This window comes from Blennius ocellaris (genome assembly GCF_963422515.1).
Source record: "Blennius ocellaris genome assembly, chromosome: 6".
Classification (NCBI taxonomy): domain Eukaryota; kingdom Metazoa; phylum Chordata; class Actinopteri; order Blenniiformes; family Blenniidae; genus Blennius; species Blennius ocellaris.
Window position 1 is genome coordinate 26,420,950 of NC_137655.1, and position 26,674 is coordinate 26,447,623.

At 46.1% G+C, this 26,674-nt stretch overlaps 1 protein-coding gene across 1 annotated transcript in view; it reads left to right on the forward strand.

The window, feature by feature from the left end:
• man1a2 (mannosidase, alpha, class 1A, member 2) overlaps window positions 1-26,674 on the forward strand; it is a 229,906-nt gene that overhangs the window by 112,443 nt on the left and 90,789 nt on the right. The window contains exon 6 of the mRNA XM_080498671.1: window positions 15,982-16,062. Coding sequence (XP_080354797.1) covers window positions 15,982-16,062 — 81 coding nt within the window. The remainder of the gene's footprint in view (window positions 1-15,981; window positions 16,063-26,674) is intronic.

Consider the following 26,674-nt stretch of genomic DNA (forward strand, 5'->3'; position numbering starts at 1 on the left):
CACATTTTGGGCTCTGGAGGCCTAGGTTTTTGAGCTAGGGCTCTGAAATGTTATACACACATGATACACACTCCAGGGATAACCTACAGTACACCAAGTGACCTGAGCTTGACCTTGAAGATCGGTAGGGTCTGAAGTTTGCTCGTCATGGTTGCACAATACATGTATTTTCATATAAACATTTCTCCTCATTTCTCAGCAGTTCCTGGGCCCACAGTCACCAAACTTCACACATGGACACTCCACCTGGGGAGAAGGGGCACCATGGTGACCATGACCTCATTTGCATATCAGGTCACAGGGTCACTAAGTGCATCAAAACACCTTTTGGGCTCTGGAGACGTATTTTGACATAGCTTATGAAGAAGACCTTTCAGATTCTACATAATTATCTACTAGGACCCATGGAACACCCTCTAGTGTACCAAGTGTGCTGCCTTAGAGCTGCTTTGTGAGAAAATATAAAGCCCTCCGGCGGGGGATTAGCCCAGCAACGGCCTTCTTGTTTCTTTTGACGTCATTTCAATATTCTTTTTGTGATCCAAGCTTTTGCTTGTGTATTATCTTTGATGCAAAGTTTTCCAGTTGGCGGTGTTCATCAGACGGTTTCAACAGAGCAGTACAGAAGGTTTCATCGGTCGGTTCAGGGCACATAAGTCAGCTTTGAATGCTCCGTGGTCTCTGCTGTTCCATGTCTAATGAAGTTATATTGCGCTGCATTTGTTTTGTTTTGTTTTTCTGTCAGAGGAATTATGCAAAGTGCTGAATACAGGCAGATGATCTCTTATCATTTAGCAGTAATCCAGCTGTTATTTGATTCTCCAGCTGATTGGTGGAAATGTTATCTATTAATGTGTCAGTCTGTTGTTATTGTGGTTGGTTTTGTGATGAGAGGGAAGAAATGATTACTGTGCATTCTGGTTATAAAATCTGTTGTTTCTGTATTGTCCAGAGGGTTCAGAAGATACTGATCATATAATCAACAGTTTGATTAAATGTGTCCAAACATGATCCAGGCGCTCTATAAACACAACGACTTATCTTTTTTTTAAACTTCAATTTCTACAGTTATACATTCCAAAAGTCCATCAATAGTAGGAGATTTACTATTAATCCTCCAAAAGTTTCGATCTTTATTCACACACAGCTCCAAGTTTCCAGTCGTCTTTTCAAGAAGGGTAATACTCTTATCTTCTTCTCTGATTATTTCCTTTAGTTCCTTCACTTTAGCTACAAGCTCTGTTAGCATCGTTAGCGGCTGGGAGACGCTAGCCGCGTCGTCAGACGTGAAGTCGAGAGACGTGCGCCTCTCCTCGGTGTCTTTCTCCATCTCTGCGTTTTTCTCCGGAGGCATCGTCAAAAGTGCGTCGATGCTTCCTTCGCCTTTCTTCTGTATTTCAACAGAAAAAGTTTCATATTTGTCACTCAGTTTTGCCTCAACTTGCAGGGCGCCGCCATCTTGGTTACTTTTCATCATGTTCCATTTATTTCCCCCCTGTTGACGACCTTCCTCACTTCCTGTTCCACTCTAATCTTCTCCTCTTATTTCTATTTCTAAATCCTCCTCACCTATCACCAGTTTTTCTTTCCTCTAATTTAGCCGTCACTCACCTTCTTTATCTTGGTTTTTTTTCATTACTGTTTTCCCATCTTACTCTTATGACCCCTATCTTTATACCCCTAAGCTTTTTATTGCTTGTCTGTCTCGTCCTTGTTTTTATAACCTTTTAATAGTCACCTGCACCTTTATTGTCTTTGATCTCCAGTCTTTCATTACATTTATCCTTCCACCATCCAGTCTGTTTCTTTTATTCAGCTATCCTTCTGCCCTTCCTTCTTAGTTAGTCTTTATCCTCCTTTGTCCTCCATGTTGACCATGGACCTTTGGCACGCTGGACAAACCCAACACATACATGAACATGTTGTGGAGACTCTCACTGCCGACCGACCGAACAACATGAATTTGCATTGAGAAAAGAAGTTGCAGTAATTAAAGCGAATGCCCATAAACATCCAACATGAAAGCCTCACTAACATTTCCAAGTGAAAATGGAAAACGTCTGTTGCGTTTTTTGCACAACAACGGTGCTTGGAGCCACTGAATACGCAACATTTTGAAAAAGGCTCTCAAGGTGGGAGACTTTTTCAAACTGCCTGCGGAGCATTTTGCATCTGATGCAGTTTGGACTCAGGAATCCATGTCTGTCCGTCTCCTTTGTTGCTCGTAGGCACGGTGTTCATTCAGTCTGCTCAACCTCCTTTACACAACAATGGCTCAGGTGAAGACGCAATGCAATTGTTTGATGCTGACGAGATAAATGAAACCAGTCTACCATTTAAATGACGACAATCAATGGGATGGAGCCCAAGTGTTTCCAGAAAGTGTCATTTTTGTCTGAGCCTTTTTGAAAAGTTCAAGCATGGGAGGCGTTTTTAATAAGTTACGTCTTCATCGTGTAAATGAACACCCAAAATGTCATAAAGTTGAGCGTTTCCTGCCGTATAAACAGGCTTTATTCACTTGGTTTTCTCAAATGTATTCACAGCTGACTAGAGCGCTCATCATTCATGCCATCACACTACCAGACCCCCGTCATCACCTCCACTGGCCTTTATTCCGGAGCCTATTTTCTACTTACTATTGACATTTTTTCACATGCATTTTTTTTTCCTCAAGGATTTTTTGTCCTTGTTTTTTTGCTTTCGATCCACATTCTTTCATACCTTGTCTTTGCTCTCCCTCGCCTCTCACCAATGCCAGACGCTGGGACTTGTTAGTCCCCCTGCCGAGGCAATCACACGGCAGCTCTCGGGTAGGCCGAGGGGATCTGAGGATCTGACACTTGGAGGGCTAATTAACCTCGGGAGCACTATGGCTGAGCAGCGGAAAGAGGGATGAGGGAGGGAGAAAAAATAGAGATGGAAAACACGGAAAAAAGTTGAGATTGAATGGAGGATCAAGGACTAATTGAGTCTGCAGAAAATGGAGGTTTTGTATGAGAACTGGATATGAGAGACGTGTAGGAAGGAAGGTGTGTCATGAAGAGGACAGAAGGGAATGAAGAATGGTGATCAGTCCATTAGGTGGACAGATTAAGAAAGACACAACAGTCTATGTCACAGAGAACTCAGTAACATCGTGGATTGACAGGATTTTCACAAAAAAATGTAATATTGCATTTTTTTCCCTACAATGCTCCAGTAGAATGGAAATATAGTGCATAAATAAGTTGAGTCTGTTATTTTAAGACAAGTACCTTTACTTTTCCTAATAATCTCCCAAAATATTCCACATTTCCTCTCACAAGCTCCTAATCCACACCGCCACGTCGTCCCTCCAAAGCTCTTGTACCACTGAGGCTACAGCGTGGACATCACTGTCTCCACCGGGGACACCTCTGTCTTCTCCGTGCTGAAGTGTCCCTGGTGGAGACAGCGCGGACATCACTGTCTCCACCGGGGACACTTCTGTCTTCTCCGTGCTGAAGTGTCCCTGGTGGAGACAGCGTGGACATCACTGTCTCCACCGGGGACACTTCTGTCTTCTCCGTGCTGAAGTGTCCCTGGTGGAGACAGCGTGGACATCACTGTCTCCACCGGGGACACTTCTGTCTTCTACGTGCTGAAGTGTCCCTGGTGGAGACAGCGTGGACATCACTGTCTCCACCGGGGACACTTCTGTCTTCTCCGTGCTGAAGTGTCCCTGGTGGAGACAGCGTGGACATCACTGTCTCCACCGGGGACACTTCTGTCTTCTACGTGCTGAAGTGTCCCTGGTGGAGACAGCGCGGACATCACTGTCTCCACCGGGGACACTTCTGTCTTTTCCGTGCTGAAGTGTCCCTGGTGGAGACAGCGCGGACATCACTGTCTCCACCGGGGACACTTCTGTCTTCTCCGTGCTGAAGTGTCCCTGGTGGAGACAGCGTGGACATCACTGTCTCCACCGGGGACACTTCTGTCTTCTACGTGCTGAAGTGTCCCTGGTGGAGACAGCGTGGACATCACTGTCTCCACCGGGGACACTTCTGTCTTCTCCGTGCTGAAGTGTCCCTGGTGGAGACAGCGCGGACATCACTGTCTCCACCGGGGACACTTCTGTCTTCTACGTGCTGAAGTGTCCCTGGTGGAGACAGCGCGGACATCACTGTCTCCACCGGGGACACTTCTGTCTTTTCCGTGCTGAAGTGTCCCTGGTGGAGACAGCGCGGACATCACTGTCTCCACCGGGGACACTTCTGTCTTCTCCGTGCTGAAGTGTCCCTGGTGGAGACAGCGTGGACATCACTGTCTCCACCGGGGACACTTCTGTCTTCTCCGTGCTGAAGTGTCCCTGGTGGAGACAGCGTGGACATCACTGTCTCCACCGGGGACACTTCTGTCTTCTGCGTGCTGAAGTGTCCCTGGTGGAGACAGCGCGGACATCACTGTCTCCACCGGGGACACTTCTGTCTTCTACGTGCTGAAGTGTCCCTGGTGGAGACAGCGTGGACATCACTGTCTCCACCGGGGACACTTCTGTCTTCTACGTGCTGAAGTGTCCCTGGTGGAGACAGCGTGGACATCACTGTCTCCACCGGGGACACTTCTGTCTTCTCCGTGCTGAAGTGTCCCTGGTGGAGACAGCGCGGACATCACTGTCTCCACCGGGGACACTTCTGTCTTCTCCGTGCTGAAGTGTCCCTGGTGGAGACAGCGCGGACATCACTGTCTCCACCGGGGACACTTCTGTCTTCTACGTGCTGAAGTGTCCCTGTTGGAGACAGTGTGGACATCACTGTCTCCACCGGGGACACTTCAGCACGTAGAAGACATAGAAGCAGGAATCAAACGGTGAAACGTCCCAATAAAGGACGACGTTCTCTTCCAGCGGAGCTCCAGGGTTCTCCTGGTGTAGGACTGGTCTGGATGTGATGAATTATTTGGTGTTTTCACACTGAGCTTCTATCTACTTGTATATGTGTTGGCGTTTCAAATGTAATGAATTCAAATATGTTCCATGGAAGCTAATGTCCAATTAGCTAGTGGCTCGCTGTGCAGCCATGAATGATCGAGTTATATAGATCAAAGAAGAAACTAATCGTTGGTGATTTCCAGGCAGATTGAAGGATATTTATCTGTGTTGGACACTGAAGGGTAAAACATGGAAAGAACAAGTTATTGATTAGATGCTAAAGGTACCCGTATCGTCTTTGTTTGCTTTTATTTCAATTCCAGGGAATTAACAAAAAGTTTATCTGAAACATTGAGAAACTCAAATGTTTAGATTAGTCTCATGGAGTTTAAAAACTCCAAACTTGTAACGTTGTCATGAGAAAGTATTTTCTTCACAGCATTTGGATTTCTGGGAGCTTCCTTGCAGAGGGACGGGAAGATGACTGATTGCTAGAATTCAAAGACGCTGCGAACTTAGTCGGACGCAGCAGAAAATAGTAGCAGTTCACATGTTCATGAACCACAGAGCTGGTGAGAACTTGACTTGTGCCTGATGTCAAAGTGTAACGTCGATAGAGGGCAGGAACCGCCTGAGGAGCAGAAGGTTCAAACCCTGCTTCATCTTCATTCTCACTTCTTAAACGCAGAGCATCACCATTCTTCTGACTTCTTGGTTTTTAAGCCGGAACTGTCAGAAAGTCTGTCGCAGCGTCACTTTGTGATGCTTCACTGTCGACTCAAAATGTGTTTCGCTTTGTTTAAATGGTCACTTCTTTGTTAATCTGACTGGATTCTTGGACATCGTCCTGTTCATATGAACACTGGGAAGCAGGGGCGTCAAACTCCGGTCCTGGAGAGCGGAGCCCTGCATGTTTTCCATGTCTCTCTTCAACACGGCTCGTTGTCAGGCTGTCGGTTGAACTCAGTGATGAACCGTCGGGACATTCAGGTAGAGACATGGAAGTCTTCCAGGACCTCTGCTCTGTAGTAATCACACTGTTGTATGGATTGAAAAGCACCAATACCATCTCCCAATTAATTTTCTGGACAAGTCACATTATCCTTGATCCAATGTTGAGTTTTACAAAGAAGCCCAGCAGGGTTGAAGATTTCCCCCTCGCTCAAGTCTAATCCCAATCAAGCTTTAAGGCCTGCAACTTCTATGAAGCACTCTCAGTATGACGAGGAAGAGACGATTTGTTCAAGAGCGGTATTCAATGAATTGGGCTGAACCCCCAGCGTTTTGCCTCACATGGAAGACGTTGTGTAACAGACGGGCACACAAAGCTCCTACAGTGGGAAGCAGTCCAGTGTGCTGCTGACATGCACCATGAACAGGGTTGCTATTGATCACAGTGGAATTGTAACGAGAAACGAACATTATACTTCAACCGGAGTACATTTGTGACGTGACTTTATTGGATTATGTATCGTCCAAACAGAGACTCTGCTCCTTTGAATTGCTCCCCCTGTATTGTGAAGTGTGGCCTGGCCTCACATGACGTGTTGCCACAGTCGTGATTTTGGTAAGAGACTAACATCAGGAGACGATGGTGAAGCTGAAGTGAGTGATAAATAGTGTTCTGTGTCATGTTCAACTTTGACAGAAAATATATATTGGAATAAAGAGGAGCTTTCCGATATCTTCAAATCTCACCTGTAACAGGGGGACATATATTTCCAAGTTGTGGTAATAAAACCTCTCTCTGACTTACTAACAATGAGATTTGTGACTTAGGAAGAAATTGCAGACGATTACACTGTTTAAGGAAATGCAACAAGGATGCATTTATAAAACATGTCAGAGGAGAGTAGTGAGAGCGAGAGGCAGGAGAAGAGCCTCAGTCACACAGGAGATTAAAGGATGAGAGGCTGAGGTGAGGTAATGAGGGAGGCGTGTCGCTGTGTTTCTCATTAAAGGCTTGAGTTGACGCTCACACCAGCATGTCTCTAACCAAGGATTCAGTTTCTCGCTTCCAGATGCTGTAATGTTCATAAAGTTGTCACCCGGCTTTGAGGTAAGCGTTAACAACACGCCGGTGACGTTACTCCGGCTTTTTGCTCCAGCTTTGTACCAACCAGGTAGTTCCCCCCGCTCACAGGGAGTCATGTCTTTTCAGCCTGCAGTGGCCACGCAGCATAATTGGCAGCACAAGTGTTATTAAGCGTGGCCTTTGTGAATATCAAAGATTTGTCCAGCGGCAGCCAGGGGCTGCCAGGCTGGAAGAAGGCCACAGTTTGGGTTCCCACTTAGGAAATTAAAGACATCGCTCTTAAGGTCAATTCCTCCTCCATAAGAATGAGAAGAAAGTTGGGCGCTCCGGGGTCAAAATGACGTCATTTCCTTTGGCCGGCTGCCTCTGGCCCCAAGAAAGTTGTTTTGCTGTGCAGAAAGCTCTGCGCTGCCGTGTGCTGCATGCGTGTTCCAGCTGGCTAATGACTGTCAGTCATATGTGAATCACGTTTAGCTTGTAACGCTGCTACTGTATGAGCCCTCCAGCTCCTTGAGACGGCGGACGGCGGGCTCACGTGATGCACCTGAACGCACCACTCAGCTCCTGCAGTTAAAACCAGACCAACATTGCGGCTCGGATAAAAACTCTTTTGTTCCTGAAACGGTTCAGAGAACTGTGTTTCTGAAAACATTGGACTCAGGACTCGGACTTTTTCGGCAGCTGTGTGACGTCACTGCCGAACTTTCTTCTTCTTGTTGCTCCGACATCCAGTTCGAACTCCGACTCAGCCGGACTGACGGCGTCGTCACCGAAAGTGTCTCTCTGTCGCCTCGGTAACCCGGCTTTGTGTCGAGGTAACTAGGCCGCTGTGTAAACCACAACAGAGCCGACATCTTGGATGAGGACCCAGCTCTTTCCTCCCCCGGTGGACGTTTGAAGTCACTACACCCTCTCACACTGACCCTCCAAGGTCCGCCGTCACCTGGTGGACACTCGTGGTCATTACATCCCCACTCAGACTTCCAACACACACACACACACACACACACACACACACACACACACACACACACACACACACCACACACTTTCTTTGTACATGGTGTTGCTGTTTAGTCGATTAGATCTCTGTTAGATGATGGTTGCTACGTGAATATCTTGATTTATGATGGGATTTCAGAATTATTTATGAATTGATACACTTTTGTAATAAACGCCTCTTAGCTGAATTGATCGATTCCTGGTAATTATTGTGTATTTATTGTTGACATTCACTGGTTTGTAACAGTCTGTGCTCGGATCTCACACCTTCCCTTTTATTTAAGATTCTTATATTTACAGTGAAATATTAACTCACTTAAATAAACCTTTTTACAAATGAGACTGAAATTTTGGCCTTAGCTATTTTCAGTTTAACTGGTGGTGCCCCATTTTATTATTAATTAACAAGTAACCAATCTATTCCAATTCATAATTTGTCATTAATAATAAATTTTTCATAATTTCTTAACTTAAGTAATTATTCAATTACCTGTTAATTAGTAAATGACATTAATAATTAAAATTTTTCATAAATGACTTCCAGTGATCTATTACTTTCAGTAACTGTAATGCTGATGACCAACCATAAATGCCAACAGCAGACACCTTGTTGTTTCCGTACCTCTGGGTCGTGGTGTAACCCGGAATAATGGCGATTGGTTGGCGGTTCAAGCGGAGAGGGGGGGGGCTGGGTTATGGCGCAGCACAAGCTCTCCACACAGTCCTGGTAATAACGGAGCTTGGTGATGATGCCTGGCGGTTTCCCATCTCGTCTTTGTGGTGCGAGGCTCCTGTGTGAGCAGTCGATGACGATGTCTTCATCCAGTTTTAGCAGATCCTTCACTCGTTTAGAAACGGACGCCGTGGAGCTTGAACCAGGCGGGTGGCTCAGCCCACCTGGTGTCATCAATGCCCCTGCAACAAGTTCACCAACTGAGCCACATTGGATTTGTGTGGTTATACAAATCATCAATTCAACTAAAAGCTTATAGGAGTTTCGATTTAAGCTTCCACAGATCTGTGTGGATCAGTGAACCGAGCTGAAAGCTGTAAACATGCCAAGCACCATGGTTTTCTCCATTACCATAGTTCGTGAGGAAGGCTGACCTGCAGTGAACTGCTATTGAGCTAAAAAGGCGTGAGGTGGACCAAGAATGATCATTCAGTTTAGAGAATAATCATTTCCTTTAGTTACAGTTGTATTATGCTATTTGTGTTGGAGACGATCCTAGAATAAAGCCATGATGAAACTATAATCATCAAACAGGGTCGATTAAGCCTCAAAGTGATCAGTGTATCATGTTTCTATACAGCTTTGTTTAGCCAGACTGTGAAGGCTGTAGGCGCAGTAGCAGCTGAAATAAATACCACACAGTACAAGGAGAACATGCAAGCTCTACGTAAAAAGTACTTGCCACCTCTCAAACTTATTGAGCTTGTTTTCTACTTATCTTTGTGGCGTTTACTCGCCTCAGTATTATCACAACCTCTGAAGTCCACTGACCAAATTCTGAAAATGTGAAAAGAATACAGTCAAGTGGACTCCTTGTTAAAATCAACTCACCGTGCATTAAAAAGTACCAGCGTTCGGAGGAAGCCTTCATTCTTTTCAAGTGTCCAGTTTAACAACAGTACCGGTGTCAGTTTTCTCATTATACTCCAATGCGTTTCCCACAGTCACTCATGTTTTTAAGTGCATGTTACAGCCCTCGCCCCAGCCACCCACCTGCCATCACCACGACCACATGCTGCCGCTCCAGAGCCGCTGTAATGAATGATTAAACAGCTGTTGTGTCAGCTGGAGCCAAGCGGTGAGTCATTGTTGGCCTGGTTGAGCCTCCACACTGCAGCTTGTCCTCACATGATGGATGAGCTGGTCTGAGGTCTGCATCTTCATACAAAGGCTTGATCACAGTTGATCTCAGCTGATCCTGTTTATAAAAAAAAACGTTTTTTTTATAAACAGGGCCTAAGACTGTCTATTGTTTGTCACAAGTCCACTCAGCATCTGCTTCACGTAAGAAGCCTGTATCTGTGCGGGACTCGTAAGATGGTGTAGTCCAGGGGGGGCCAACCCTGGTCCTCGAGAGCCGCAGCCCTGCACGTTTTAGACGTCTCCTCACATCAATACAGCAATTAGTGGCTCCTTGTCCAGCTTTCTGCAGAGCCTCATCATGACAACAGGTGTGTTTGAGCAGGGAAACATCTAAAACATGCAGGACTGCGGCTCTCGAGGACCAGGGTTGGCCACCCCTGGTGTAGTCGATGCAGAATGTTCCGGAAGTCCTGTCAAATTTAAACATTGAGCACTACGAGCAGCCTGGAAATCCCCTTTATTGTTGTTGATCTATTTTCAGATGCACAGAAAATGGGACTGGAGTAGAACCGTCGCCGTGCATGAGAAGCACGGCACATTTCACAATAGTTGCATTTCCCCTGTTTGGGCAGAACTTGGTGGAACTGGGTGACGTTGCACTCTTGACACATGTCCTGTAAATGATCAGCCCACAAAATATCGCCTTGTTCCACTGAAAGCCCACGTCGGCTCGGCTTCATTCTGCTGGCGAGCCGCAGCCCATTTAATGTTTTCTGTCAGGCGTGTTCCAGCCTGTTGTGATTCACTGGGTTCAATCATACAGTAGCCGCAGTTTCTCACACATTATTGATTGCTTGTCTCATCACACAAGCCATGCATTTGCGGATATCTGCTGACGTGTTTCCGTGGCACAAACGGAGGTTTCCCCGAGTTCTACACCGCTGTTTGGTTGTGGAGCGGCGCCGTGGCGGTCCTACACGCTGAGAGCTGTCATGTCTGGCGTGATTAGACGCCTCTTCTACCATCCGCTCCACTTCTCCCCGTAGCCCTTTTGCTGAAGGGGAAAGACGTTTGACAGCATCTTCCCCGCCTTTGTTTGCGGCTCCCTCTTGTCACCTGGGATGACAGGTTATTGCAAAATTTAATACTTCAGCCCAGTCGCATGGGTGACATGTTTTTCAGTTGTTGCTCTTCTCAGGCTCGAGGCGCGATCGTCACATATTTTCATGCTCCGGTGAAAAATTCAAACGAAACCGTGTTGCATTACACACACGGTTGCCCTGCACATACTGTGAATAAAACAAAAGATTTCATGTCATATACAGAGGCCTGTACATACTCTGGGGACTTGATGGAGCATGAGAAACAGCTTTCAAAGTTCAGAATTTTCCATTTCTGTGGATTCCTTAAAGTCTCAACAGATTTATAAACCTGGGAAAGGTTGTCTAATCCATGCGAAGGTTGTGTGTGTGTGTGTGTGTGGGGGGGGGGGGGGGGGGGGGTTATCCGTGTCCAACAGGGAGCTTTACTTGATGGGTTAGTAGAATCTGGTGGCATGAAGCTATTTAACCTGTAAAAATTCAGAAATGATCCTCAGAAGATCTTCAAAAACCAGAGAAACTACTTTTGGGTTTGGGGGCACAAATCAAGAACAACCTGGTTTTTATTGTTTTCATTGATTGTAAATCCTTCAGGGGACTTTTTCCACCACCATTAGGATAGTTTAATGTATGTGGTAAAAAAGGTTTAGCATTATCCTTGTTCTTGTTCCTTGTTTCCTAATTTGTGCCTTTGATGACTATTAGAATTTAAATGGACTAACTGCATAGAAAATGATGTCGTCTGTAGGGACACTGCAAAGGGAGCAAATGTGGGATATTAGAGAAAGCTGGAAAGGTGAGAAGATCACAGATTGAAGCAAGTCTTTACGACTAAATCATGTATTTTAATGAAAATGTATATTCCAGTGCCGATCTAAAGGATCATTGGTCAGACTGCGTAGGTCGTCCGTGCCCGATCGGTTTTGACTGCAGGCATTTAGAAATGAGGGGTGTTTTATGGCTCTGCTCCGTGCCGGGTGGCTGCTCCTATACCACGGTAGTAAATGGCTAACAAGTGAGGCTGACTGACAGACGAGGGCTGGAGAGATGGATGCTGACGAATAAAGCTGGCCTTCACTTTTATGAGCGCTTCCTGCCCTCCGTCGTTTTCAGCACATCGTCCTCGGCTCCACCTCTTTTCCTACAAAGGTATCTACATTTCTTTTGTACGATAACAGAAACTAGAGTTAAGAGTTAACAGTCAGCGTCTATTGCTGCTTTGCATTTAACCCTTAAAGTTGCATTGGTCTCATGAAGCTGTTCTATTTATATAACACTGCTTCTAAAATTGATTAGGATTTAAACTTTTAGAACCGTTTACATCTCCACTGTGTTCATAGAATGTGTATCCACATCTCTTGACATGCTATATTGTTTACATGATCTCACAACAAGTACTTAAGCACATGCAGCTGATTAAAGGGAATCCTGGCAGATGGAGAAAACCAGTGAAGCAGAGAGATGTGCTCTTGTTCTTCTCCATGAAGTGGGATCTCCTTGAGAAGGAAAGCCAGATGTGACGAGTGTCTCCGGCACCTCAATCCTCTTATGCAGCACGAGTGTCTACATACCATGTGAGACAGGACTTGGCTGCGTGCGACACCGGTGCATTAGCACACCGTCACACCCCATGGAAACCCGTTACATGTCAAGGTCGACTGAAGGTGCCTCCACACGTCTTGTCTCTTCCAGCATGCTGGAATCAAGCAGACAAAATCCAACCTGTTTCACATAGTAACAGCTGGAAGGAGCACAGATGGGCAGAAATGAAGCCCAATAACCAGGCAATAGACGACGTTCCTCTGTGGATTCAATAAACCTCACGTATGTGAACGGCTGTTTCTATAGTAGCTGGAATGTAAAACCACAGCAGCTCTTTGTATTGATGGAAAAAAGACCGGAAGCAGTGTGGCCTGTGAATGAATTAACAGGATGAAGGTAAGGCTAACTGGACATCAGGGTTTCCTGAGTACTGATTCGATCTCCTGTAAACTGGCGTCACCACAGTGGATGAACACTGGTAGAGGAGTTCTTTGACTTAAGGCTGCAGTTTCCTCGGCAGGCGATGGAAGAGGGGCTCATCAGCTGCAATTCACTACATTTCTCACCACATGTGAAGGGCACACACTGTTCCACTTCTCTGAGTTAAAACCAGGGCATTCGTTCTGCACCCAGAATCCTCTTTCGTGTGTTTTCATTTCGAGAACGGAATCTATCAGGGCAAGGTCACGATGCAATTTGCATGAAACTCTCTGGCTCTGTTTTTCTTTTTGTCCATGAAGCCGTCAGGATATGCATTTTGGGTTTGCAATGAGATGAAAAACTTTGTCTCACTCTGATCAGTTATGGTAACAGATGCACCACCAAGACTCGTTTGCCGAGTACTTACATTCTACTGCTTGCCAATAGTGAGCACTAATTGCCATTGCAGTTCTCAGGATTAACTTTTTAAGATGCTGTTCATTTTCTGGCTTTAACCTGAGCGCCGACTGTTTTTCTCAAACGTGACTTTGACACAACCACACGGTCAAATTGTGCTTTTCTGCCTCTGACTTCTGACCTTTTGCCATGTGGAATGTTCAATAAGACAAATTAAATCAAACGCAAACGACTGACATGAGATACTATGCTGGAAAATGACGAGATTTTACTCTTCCTTTCTTGAGTGAACATCCTGTTGGGGATCAAAATCCTTGATGTTTTGATTTAACTGCCCCTCAGAAATTCTAAACACGTTTCTGAGTGCCTTTGTTTCCATTTTCTACTCTGTATATTTTTCTCTTTTTACTTTAAAAATGGTGATTCCCTTTGTCTTTAGGCAACATAGCTTGCACTGTTGATTAAATATAATAGTGATGGAAGTTTTTTCTGAGGTAATATGGCAGCATTCTTTGGTCAAACAGTAACATCTGATGTTACCAGATTATATGTTTCAGTATTTTTAATCTATAAGTCACTTCTTACTAAATTTGCCATCCAGACAATAATAAAATCCATCTATCCATCTATCCATCCATCCATCCATCCATCCATCCCCTGGAAAATAGTTATTTGATTTCTGTAGAAAAGTGCCAATGCATGTGAAATTGTTTGTTTTTTCCCCGTAAATTCTCTGATATTCAGTTCCAGTAAAATGCAAAGCGTCATGCTAGCTGTCGTCCAGTTTGAAACGAGAGTCATGTTGATGACCTTGGCCTGAATTGGTTAATGCTAATTTATGTTCTTCAGCCATTCAGTGTGAAGTGCTGAGCTCCCAGCGCCGCGCTCTTTACCATGTTTTCATTCCTAATAGAGGAATCATCAATGCAAGGTCACATTGTGATTTGCATAAAACTCCCAGCATTTGCGTGTTGGAGGTGCCCCGTGTGAGCGATTGTTCTGTGTCACGTTTGCCATGTCATGAAAAATGGACTCAATCTGGGAGAAATGTACTCGTTTCACATGAAGAACTCAATCGCTCCGATAGTTTACGGCTTTGCACGCGGTCAACCCGGGAACACAGTGACTGCTGAGAAATGTGGAAAAGCTGCAAATGAGGATGAGGGGAATGGAGACGATGGTGTGACCTCTCCTCCAGTTTGAGATGGCTGCATGTTTACAGCCTTCGTCGCTAGTTCATTCACATTCATCCACGCAGGTCTGGCTTGTGGACGTTTAAATTTAAATTCTTATGAGCTTTTACTTCAACTCAACTACACAAATCTGATTTTCCAACTCCGTCATCCTGACAGGCTGCAAACACGTTAAGATCCCCCTAAACGACAAGTAGGTTTTGCTACTGCTGTTGTTGTTTTTGACAATTTCTGTTACTCTCTTGTTTGTGATGTTTACTGGATAATGTCTAATGGAGAGTCATTCTGTTGGTTCGGAGGGACCTCCAAGGTCACAGGTCTGCAAGAACCACTGCAGACTTTTTCTCCCAAATATAATGTAGAGCCATTAAAAAAAAAAAAAAAGCTTTCACATCTTTATAAGGAAGATAACATGGCTCATAAAGGTATTGAGGAGATTTATAGTTTGCTGTTTTTACAATAACTGCAGTGTATATCAAATGTATGTCAATTGTGGTTCAGTTGGTCTCTTAACCGCAAGGTTGTAGGTTCGATTCCCCGTCTACACGTCATAGTGACTTGAGCAAGACACTGAACCCCAAAAGGCTCCCATTGGAATGACTGAGCACTTTACATGACAGCCGCCTCCGTCAGTGTGTGAATGTGTGTGAATGGGTGAATGTGATTAACAGTGTGAGGCTCTTTTGGGACGGTACAAGTTGGCGGAAAGCGCTATATAAGTAGAATCCTTTATCATCATCCAGTTACTATTTGGACTTTTTGTTTCGCTGGCTCCAGTAAAATCTGCAGTTTTAACCGTTGAATTAATTTTGGCCACGTCATTGTTTTATCCTTTATCACAATTCTTTCTGTTCTGACTCGTTTTCTTGTTTTTTTCCTTGTGGTAAATATTGTGTTTGAATCAGGTGTGTCTTAGAACACCAGCTTTATTCACTGAACTACATTACCCAGCATTCCCTGGGAGCGCAGGCTTTCGCCTACGAATGTCACAGTATTGTGACACACAGGTCACTGTGGTATGTAACGGTAAAGTTTTGGATTTATGATTTAGGTAAATCAATTTTAGCAATTTGTGTGGTGGTGTTTTAACGACAGTATTTTACTCAATTTAACTATTTGACCTAGTTAGCCCCTTTCAAGAGTTTTTGCAGTATTTAAATAAGTAAGGGAGCCACTAACGAAGAGCCACTACCGAAGAGCCACTACAGAAGAGCCACACGTGCCGTGAGACTTCGACCGATGTTTGAACAAGGCATTGTTTTTGCATTTTGGGTTCAGTTTAGCGTTTACATGGCAACTTTCTAAAAACGATGTCTGTTTACACGGAAATGGCAGAAACACATGTCTGTTGACATCCTTCAGAAGACTCATGAACAACGTAAAGACCAATAGAAACACACTGGGTCTGTTTTGAAGGCTCGAGAAACCTTTACAAAAGATGGATCAAATGATTTCAAAATAATACATTTACTAAGAAACTTGAAATAATTGAAGGTTGAACCGAAATCAACAGACGACACAGGGAGCTGATGTTATTCTGTTTGATCCCTTTGTTTTCCCAGAATGCCGAGGTTTCAGTGTTTGAGGTGAACATTCGGTTCATCGGCGGACTGCTGGCTGCCTACTACCTCTCCGGACAAGAAGTAAGTCCTCACCACTGTTTCTCTGTCGGTAAGAAGAGTGAGGATGAGGGCTGCAGAGGGCGAAATGATAAAAGGATGGAGATGACAGTGGAGCAGGAAGAAGGGTTTTCTTAAATCCCTCATCCTCCTGCCTCGGCTCCCTCTTACATATTTCTGTTTCCTCTGCCAGTCCCTCTCATATCTGTCCTCTCCGCTGCTCCCATTATGGCCAGCAGCCAGATTTCCCGTCACGACTAAGGAGATGTTGAAAGCTATATCTAACCATCCATCTAGCCTTTTCTCTCCTATTTCCCTTCTTCTCTCTGTCCATTGCTTTCATGCACAGCCAAGCACCGCTGCCTCTATAATGGGAGCAAATACATCAAATATCAGCACCACCTCCACAGCCGCTGTGCTCTCTCTCATGTTTGCTTTTCAGGCTTTGTACTTTGGCAGTGTGCATCTCAAAGAAAAGTTGTTCTTGGTCGGTTCTCTAAAATGCTGCTACAAAACACGTCCACAGGCTCTCTGGAACCTCGTCGGGTTTCTCTGCTTTGTTTGTTTCCTCTTAAACCACAGCCGTCAAATACGAATCCACACAGGAAGCTCGTGAAGTGAAAGGTGCACTGAATATATGATGCCCCCCGAGCTACAGAAATGACTCGTGGTGAGTGAAGTGGCGTAGACCAACACTGTAGTTTTCCACGGATCCATCCATCCGACTGTGCAGGGTGTGGCCGCTGACCCCAGCTGACCAAACACATACAGCCACCTGCTTGGTATTGTGTGTCCGACTGCGACCCATCAAAGCATGGAGTAAATGGTTCTGCACATGCTCAGTACGTAGCGCGCAGACCAGCCACTCTCCAAGAGCTGCAGTTCTTAGGTGCCGTTGACATGATGAGGTTTCCAAGTGAAAACTGAAAACGTTTGTTCCATTTTGGGTGTCTACTTACGTGACGACGTCGCCCGGAGCCACGGAAAACTCCTCCGTAAAGTGACGTCACAACCCGCCCTACTTGCAAGTGAACGCTGTCGACATGCAACATTGGGGATCGGTAGGAGGCGAGTCCAGCCTCCGTACGGGTTGGGAGCACGCAGACACGCTGTCGCACTTTTCCTGCATGAGAAACTCTCGGTGTGTTTGGGCGACAGATTCCCTCCTCTGGAGGAATCCGGGCCTTCTGCAGCCAATGAGCACATAACGCAGTGACTCCGCCAGGCTTTTGAATCTTCAACTTACCAGAGTTTAAATTTGCAGCGAGGAGGTGAAAGTAAAGTTAAAACACAGCTTCAAACATGAGAGCTTGGAGTGATGCGTTCAGGTGCTCGTTAAACTGTCGGACATCCCAGGTTTGCAGAGCAATGTTACATGCTTTTTCACAACTATTGATTTCAAGGATTGGATTTCAAAGTGTCTCTGTAATGGTGTAAAGACAAGATTTAAATATGACTGATGCAGTCATTAGCCAGGCGGAAGCCTGTGAGCAAGGAAGATCATTCTTGGTGCGAAACAAAGCTATATCATAATATAGTGAATATATATGGGCATATACTAGATATATGAAACATATAAACTATCAATTAGAATGTAAAACTACATTGTACAGGATTTATTTTCTCTCCAAAATAAATGCGAAATCTCATCTGAGGATGAGTTGTCCGTTCACCCTTCTTAGTTCACTTTTATAATCATTATCAACGTATTATTTCCCCATATTTCCATATTTCAGATCTGGAAGAATGAGGGAGTTATCGAATAAGTTTACTTTATTTTCATCTAATTCTGGAATCGTATTATACCAGTATTTTGTATGCAGCTTCATGAAAAGTCATTCCGACAAAGTATTTTTTAGTTCATCGGTCAAAAAATGCATCAAAAATACGTCATGAAGATGAAAACAACACAAGTTAATCTGGGCTATGTCGCATTTATTTGGAAATGCAATGACTGCTTTTTTTTTTTTTTTTTTACTTCCCCCTCCACTATTTTAAACTGTGTGTCTGTGTGTAATAAATACATCACTATTTATCCTCGGCCACTGAACTGTTACAAATACTTCACTGATTATAATAAGTCTTCTATCTGGACAAACTCATGTTCGTGGCACTGGCAGGCTCTTTCAACATGGAGTGAGTAAAAACACGTACATGAGCAGAACGTATAAGTACGGCCTCCGGAGGATAACGTGACAATCACACAGAGATCTTGTGTCGTCAGCACCTACAACTCTCCTCCCACCCTCATGGCCAGGCGGGGCGTGTGGCCACGTACTTACACCCTGTCTTGACCTACTCCCTACCCACGTTTTCAGAAAAACATGGCGGCCGAGGCCTCCACATAAAACATAGGGACTAAAAACACGCAGGGTGGGTTGTGGCCGTGGTTTTCGTGGATCTTTTCGTAAATGCTCCAAGTCTTTATGTGGGTGAATTGGGAAAACGCTGCTCCTGCTCATGCACAGTAGATGGACAATTAACACTATTTCCTCCATCGTGTCACGACTCCCAGTCCATATTCTCCTACAACTTGGTAGTTTTATTTTGACAGTCACCAAGAATGACAATCCAATTCCATCGTCTGTCCATTCAAATGTTCATTTACTCACTATTGTTCACGTTACAGCAGATTGTTCTCTGCTGGCACGTGTGTGTGTTTTCATGACAAAGGCAAGCAACAGTGCCAGCTCTTGGCCTGGCGTGCTCACGACAACATTTTCACAGTTTCAGAGTAAATGGACGTGGTCTTGAATACGTTGCTGTGTAAACGTGAAACCTTTCTGAACTGAAAACACAGAAACGATGCATTTTCTCTTGAAATGCTGTCGTGTAAATGGGTCTTTAGAGATGCTCTGACCCATACTTGTCAGTCTCACTCAAATCCTTCAGTATAAATTAAAGAAATCAACTTAGATGAGAAAATGTTCACTTGCAGTCTCCGATGTCTCACCCACTAGCAGCAGCTGTGATGATGGAATCAGTTGTCCAGTCACTGCTTCTGGTCATAATGTAATGATGATTGGTTTATAATAGAGCTACTCAGTGTAAGATATCTCATTAGTGCTGATACGATGCTCTTTGAGTACGCAGGTCTGTTGGCTGAAACCTTTGAGAATCTTGTTTTTCAGTTTTTTGAGTGTAAAGATTGAAAACTTGAATAACTGACTTGGGTCACTTCATCACACGGCTCTGACACAGTTTGTGCTCTTTTCTCTGCATTGCCTGTCTGCCTCCTCATCATGTCTCTACTTATTGATCAATGTACGCAATCTGCATAGTGATCCTCTGAAGTACTTCATCAAAGTATGCAGGATTATGTGCAATTAGCTCCAGTCAGGAACAAGATCCAGTTCCACAATCTGAGCTTTTAGTTCTCATATTGAAGCTCTTATTTCAGAATTGAGTGAAACCGAATGAGAAACAGTAAAGAGTGTAGGGATTTACTACCTCATATGGATCACTATTTGTGTTTTGGTTGGCTATCGATAATGACTAATAATTATCAAAGATAGTTATTAATAATGTTGAATTTTAATCTGATCTGTATCAGAACCTCGGAGCTCCACCTGTCGTAACAGGAAATGATAGACAATTCAGTTCTATCAGTCTTATAAGATATATTAAACAGTTAATCAGGAATTTGAATTAATAGTTAAATGAATTACAATTACCAGAATTAACAGTAAAGCTTGAAGGATTTTGGAGTTCTTGACACAGAAGAGGCGACATTTCATTCACCTTTGTGCTCATTAATAAAACAGCAAGTATGATTCCAAACATTATATTTATTTACAATGAAAACAAATAAAACACAGATTCTAACTACCTATATACAGCTGGGTGTGTGTAGGTGCATGTGTGTGTGTGTGTGGAGAAAGAGAGAGAGAGAGTTGGAGGGAGTGTGTGTGTGTGAGACGTGTGATGGAACTACAAAACAAGATGGCGGATCACAAGAAACTACATTCCAAATGGAGGTTGTCAGAGAACAGGAGGTCTGTCCTTTACAGCTCGGCCATGTGCTGATAGTGAAAGAACAATAGAAGCTAGCCGTAGCATCTGCTTCCTGTGTGTCTCTGCTAAAGGACCATTTCTAGAATGACTTGATGTGAATGAGACTTGTCTTGTAAAACGTCAGGAGTGGTCAGATGGTGTTCAGTTACTGTGTGATGTTGTCTTTGATGTGATATGTGTAGGATTGCGAGTTAACAAGTTAGTAAAGCAGATTAGCATGCAGACCCTGTGTCTGTGGCAGAGCTAACGTTGGTTTACAGGTTGATAACTGCTCCTAATATCATTATCTATAGAACTCAATCACTGTAACAGAATCAACACATCTTCATAAAGTTAAACAGTTCTATCATAGCATCAGGTTTAACTAGTCTCAGGTAATGTCCAGTTGTTGTTACCACTTCCTTGAAGGAGTTCAGTTGTTGTCCTGCTGGAGGGAAGCTGGTGTCTTCTCCTGTAGTTAGCACCTCCTGCTAACTGTGGTTGCTGGTTCTGCAGGCTGAGGAGAAGAAGATGAAGTTGATGTTTCAGGAGTCCTTCTTACAGCTCCTGGTTGTTCCTTTGTCCAGACTGAGGAGCTGATTGCTCAGGTCTGTGATGGTTTTCCTGCTGGTTGAGGAAAACACAAAGAAGTTCTGTGAGGGTCCCTGGTCCCGTCCTGGAGAAACCGGGTGGTTTCCCTGAAGAGCAGACTCTGGGTGCTGGTCTCTGGATCAGGGGAAGGTCTGACCCTCCTGGTTGGGTCAGCAGAAGAGTTGAGGAGTGAAGGCCTCTGGTTGCCGGCCTCTCGTGTTAGCTGTGTGCTAACGCTGGGTGAGTTGAGCTGCTGGGAGCAGCTCGTCAGAAACCCACCTACTTGGAGTTTGCTTTGCAAGAGAGAAAATGGAGGCTGGCTGAAAGCCTTTTGTCCACGTGTGGATTTAGAGGTGTCAAAGCCTGAGAGCTTCAACCAATCAGTGACTGGCTGATTGCATGGGGGAAGAGTCTTGTGAGCAGAAAGGGGGGAGGAAGGTCCTGCAGAAGGCCCTCCACCCCCACTGGGTGTGATGGTCAATCACATTCCTGGGTCAGAATTCATGTCATGACTGCGTCTCATGACAAATGAATATTGTCTCTCCCCAGAAATGAACAAACTTTCTGTGGTCCTGTTGACATCCCAACAAGAGCTACTTTGACCATGTCCCACTATTGGCGCCCTTTACGTTCAAGATGTCTGGCGAACTGGACTCGGTGATGAAAAGGAGGTCAATGAGAGTTTTGAAGCCAGTTAACAGAATTGTGGCTCAATTAGCATGAATAACGAGACGTGCTGCTCCTCAGTCTCCCTCTGGTTCGCTCACACCGCTTCGCCTCGGCCTCCCAAATCAGCCGTCCAACTAAACCAGATGGAGTGTCACCAGAAAATAGAGAGAGAGAGAGATTTGTTTTTTAAAACCTTTTATTTACAGCAGTTCATCAGAAAACAGTGTTACATTGTGAGTCAGATGCTTATTTTTTCTTTTTAAAATCAATCACGTTAAAAAAAATGCGCAAACTGCAATTTATTATTTTCAATAAAACACAGAATATTCTTAAAACACCAGAACTCTTTAAAAGCATTCAGATCATTGTTTTGTTTAATAAAAAAAAACCGATATTCAAGCCAGAGTCTGGATTTGATGTTGACACCCTGCCCTTCTCTGTTCTCCACCTTGTTCCTCCTGCTGACATAAATCCCATCTTGGCTTCGCCTGAGAGGAAGTTGAGGAGCTGCTACTTGACTTGTCCACTCTTTCCATAGCCAGCTCCCACGATTAAACTCCTCTCAGTAAAAACAACACTGAAAAGACCAAAAACCATTGTTAAAAGGGTGAAGAAGCCTGTGAGTCTCTTGCACTCGGTAAACATGGTGATCAGTGTCTCTGTGTGCAACAAGGAGCAAGAGTTCAAAACAGCAGGTTGATGATGGAGATCAAAGCGTTTGAGGCGATCGCACCGTGTAAAGTCCTCCACTGAAGGTCTCCACTTCGTTTCCTTAAGGGGGGTCTGTAGAAGATCCTCCACTGTGGACTGGGTCCCTCCTGACCCAGTCTTTGTGACCACACAGTGGGGGGTCTGTAGAAGATCCTCCACTGTGGACCAGGTCCACCCTGACCCAGTCTTTGTGACCACACAGTGGGGGGTCTGTAGAGGATCCTCCACTGTGGACCGGGTCCACCCTGACCCAGTCTTTGTGACCACACAGTGGGGGGTCTGTAGAGGATCCTCCACTGTGGACCGGGTCCACCCTGACCCAGTCTTTGTGACCACACAGTGGGGGGTCTGTAGAGGATCCTCCACTGTGGACCGGGTCCACCCTGACCCAGTCTTTGTGACCACACAGTGGGGGGTCTGTAGAGGATCCTCCACTGTGGACCGGGTCCACCCTAACCCAGTCTTTGTGACCACACAGTGGGGGGTCTGTAGAGGATCCTCCACTGTGGACCGGGTCCACCCTGACCCAGTCTTTGTGACCACACAGTGGGGGGTCTGTAGAAGATCCTCCACTGTGGACCAGGTCCACCCTGACCCAGTCTTTGTGACCACACAGTGGGGGGTCTGTAGAAGATCCTCCACTGTGGACCAGGTCCGCCCTGACCCAGTCTTTGTGACCACACAGTGGGGGGTCTGTAGAAGATCCTCCACTGTGGACCGGGTCCACCCTGACCCAGTCTTTGTGACCACACAGTGGGGGGTCTGTAGAAGATCCTCCACTGTGGACCGGGTCCACCCTGACCCAGTCTTTGTGACCACACAGTGGGGGGTCTGTAGAGGATCCTCCACTGTGGACCAGGTCCACCCTGACCCAGTCTTTGTGACCACACAGTGGGGGGTCTGTAGAGGATCCTCCACTGTGGACCGGGTCCCTCCTGACCCAGTCTTTGTGACCACACAGTGGGGGGTCTGTAGAAGATCCTCCACTGTGGACCGGGTCCCTCCTGACCCAGTCTTTGTGACCACACAGTGGGGGGTCTGTAGAAGATCCTCCACTGTGGACCGGGTCCACCCTGACCCAGTCTTTGTGACCACACAGTGGGGGGTCTGTAGAGGATCCTCCACTGTGGACCAGGTCCACCCTGACCCAGTCTTTGTGACCACACAGTGGGGGGTCTGTATAAGATCCTCCACTGTGGACCGGGTCCACCCTGACCCAGTCTTTGTGACCACACAGTGGGGGGTCTGTTGCTCAGTCCACCCTTGTGGAGGCCCTTCACACAGTTCTGATCAAATGTTCGTATGTCTGCCTTGTGCAGCGGCAGTCTCTCAGGCTGTGTGGTTTCTAGAAGGGGGCCGGACAACCCCCCCAGCTCCGGGCTCAACAGTGTCCAGGCAGAGGTCTACTTGGCTGTACTTCCTCAGGAGGCTCCTGGAGGCTGTGAGGGTTTCCTTCCAGGTCTCCAGGAGCCTCTGGGACACCCGGACCGACTGCAGCTTCAAGAGAGAGCCCAGGGTCTGGGTGTTGCTCAGGTCCGGCCCCACAGCTTCCTCCAGCTGACCCACGGTGAGGGTCCCAGACTGGACCCACGGTGAGGGTCCCAGACTGGACCAGCCTTCCCGTCAGACCAGGAGTCGTTGCTCCGCTGAGGTCCAGTCTGGCTCCGGGGATCAGGGCTTCTTTCAACAGTCAGTGCAGAGATTCAGCTTCCAGGCACCGTCTAGGAGTAAATAGAGCCCAGCATTTAAAAACACTTTGGTAAAATGGAGGAAGCCTCTTGAGATTTAGGAATTTAGGATCAGTTAAGAACAGAACATTATCCAACCCCAACAGTTACATCAATTAAAAGGAACTTGGCTGCCAGCGTCATCACTTCGCTGTCCTCTAAGCTTCCTGAGTCTGAACCTCCTGCTCTGATGGCCAGACTCCTGTTCTGCTGCTCATAGGGAGTCTGGCCCAGAAAATAAACACACTGAGGTCTGGGAAGTGATCTTCCACCTCCACTCCATGCTGGTTTTTACTCTGTTGTGAAAACATTCTACATTCTTCTGCACTGTATGACGTTTAGTTTTTTTGAGAACCGTTAAAAGAAATGTGCCTGCTGTCTGACACACATTCATCCTCTGACGCTCCGTTCTCCCCACAGCTCTTCTTTGCTTTTGTGTCTGTTCTCATCTTCCTCCTTTTTCTTTATTTTGTTCCAAGTTTTTCTTCCTCCATTTCTGCCTCCTCCTCCTCCTCCTCCTCCTCCTCCCTCTGCTGCTCCACAATTCGCTCACTCTTTTTATCATCAGCCACTTTTCTTTTCTATTTGTCTTTTTCTTCCCTCCACCTCACCAGTGATATTTACATTTGTTTCATTCATTCAGTGTCATTCACTCCTCCTCCCTCCACCCGACACTCTCCTCACTCACATTCACCCGGTGTATTTACACGACTCACCCCGTGCTTGATGTCTCCGCCCGCTGCTCTGCGTGTTTCAGCAGTGGAGACTTAATTCCAGACTGGATGTCTTTAGCCCCGTTTCCAGCGCACAAAAAGTGCGAGGATAGACCGGTATGGTCCGTTACCACATAGTCGCGTTTCCACCGCAGGAATGTGGAAACGACCACTCCAAAGGCGGTCGCTTTTCCGCCCCCCCTCCGTCGGGGTACCAGGACCATGGAACGGGTCTGAGTTTGAGGAGCCGTCTGCTGATTGGTCAGTGATTTACTACACGCCCTCAATATGTCGGCTGGATGGAGCCTCTGCTGTCAGAGTGCTCAGCTTTGCTCTGGTTGGTTGTGTTTTTCCCTTTTTCTTTTCTTTGCTGCTCAACTTTAGTGTTGGTCGTGGGGCTCGGGACTTTGCATCGCGTTGGAGCTTTCTGCTTGCAGCATAGCGTCAGCTGTGGGTGCGCCGCGCGCCGTGGATGCGCCGCGCGCCGTGGGTCTGTGGTTTCTGTTCAAACGCGATGCAGAGGCGGTCAGCGTTCTGTTCAACCGCGGTCAGTGCCGCTGCACAGGCGCGGCACGGGGACGGACCGCGGACGCGATGCAGAGAAGCTCGGAGCCTCGGTGTTCCGGCGCGGAGCTGCTGGAGCAGGATCAGCGCCGGAGTGGAGTGGCTGCTCCTGAGTTTGAGCAGAAAGCTAAAGGCTCCCATGTCCCGGAGCCGCGCACCGGCGCGGCTCTGTGCCACGACCAGCCGGGGCGTTCGGGTGCAGAGCAAGTCACCGGAGCGTTCACTCTCTCAGGACCAACACGGAAGTTGCAGCTGCAGCTCTGTGGCTGCAAAAAAAAAAAACAACAACAGAGGATTTATAAGATCGAGGTCTGCAGCCAAGCTGAGACGACTGTTATAACGTCACATATCTGCGGAGCTCTTAAGCCCCGCCCACTTTTTAAGCTCCTTTCTACTGGAAGTGGCTCCAGTTACACTGTGCAGTACCGCGCCGTTCCATCCCCGCACTTTTGTGCGGTATAAACGGGGCTTTTGTAGACGGACAGTACTTTCCCAAATCTGGAAAGCTCCCTGGTCAAGAGCTCGTCTGGCGCCTCAGGAGGGACATTGGACAGGATGAGACAGCGGCTGTACCTGGACGAACCTGTCCAACACGGTGATTCCCTTCTCCACCACGGAGTTGGCCTTCTTCCCACGGCGCCGTTCATCCGGGCCGCCACCTTCACGCTGCTGTAACCAACCTTCTCCCCCACAGCCAGAGCATCCTGCTCCACGCTGCAGGGGAAAGGTGCAGAGATGTGGAACCCGTGTTTGTGGGTGAGCTTCCTCAGCTCAGACAACATGGCGGCAGCCAGTCCCCGGCAGACACGGACCACTCAAACACACCGAACCCTCAAGAAAGATCGAAATAAAACAAAAGTGCTCAGTGATGACCATGTGTTCCGGACGATAAGCCGCAACTTTTCTCCAACCCTTTAAACCCTGCGGCTTAAAACACGCTGCGGCTACTTTATGGATTTTTACAGGTTAACAGGCTTTATGTTGCCAGATTCTACTTCCACATGTAGATTCCTGCTGTTTTTAGCCTCTGCTTCTCCAAGACTTGCCTTAAAAGTGACATTTGTGCTCTTGGTGAGCTCGTCTTGTGCTGCTTCCCGCGGTCCGGAGCTCCAGCAGCTGACTGCCGTCAATGTTGCGTTCAGGTGCATCACGTAAACTAGCATGCTGAGAAATCTTCCTTCTAGGAATCTCAATCAGCAAATAACTGATAAAATACTTTATCAACAGAGATAAAACACTTGCTGATTATGTCTCTCTGTGTCTCTCTGTCTGTCTGCAGCTTCGCAGCAGGAGCACGAGGCACAACACTGCCTGTGTGCAGGAATTTCCAGCACTATGAAAGACAGATTTGGAAAAATTAATGAAAATATGAGCCATCCCCGTGTTCCTGCAGTGAAATTCTTGCTGCGTTACAACATGGACACCTGTGGCTTCTCGTCAATTGAGGCTTATATATGTTTTGTTTTTTTTTACTTTGAAAATTTTGCGTGTGCGGCTTAAATTCAGGTGCGCTCTATCGTGCGGAAAATACGGTACGCCAGATTTGAAAAGGTTGAAAGGAGTCCAAACCACACCAACCAGTGTCCACAAGACACGGACAGAAACTTTTTTTTTTTTTTATGCAATCAAGCTGAATGTTTAAAAAGCTGATCACCCACAGTATTGTGT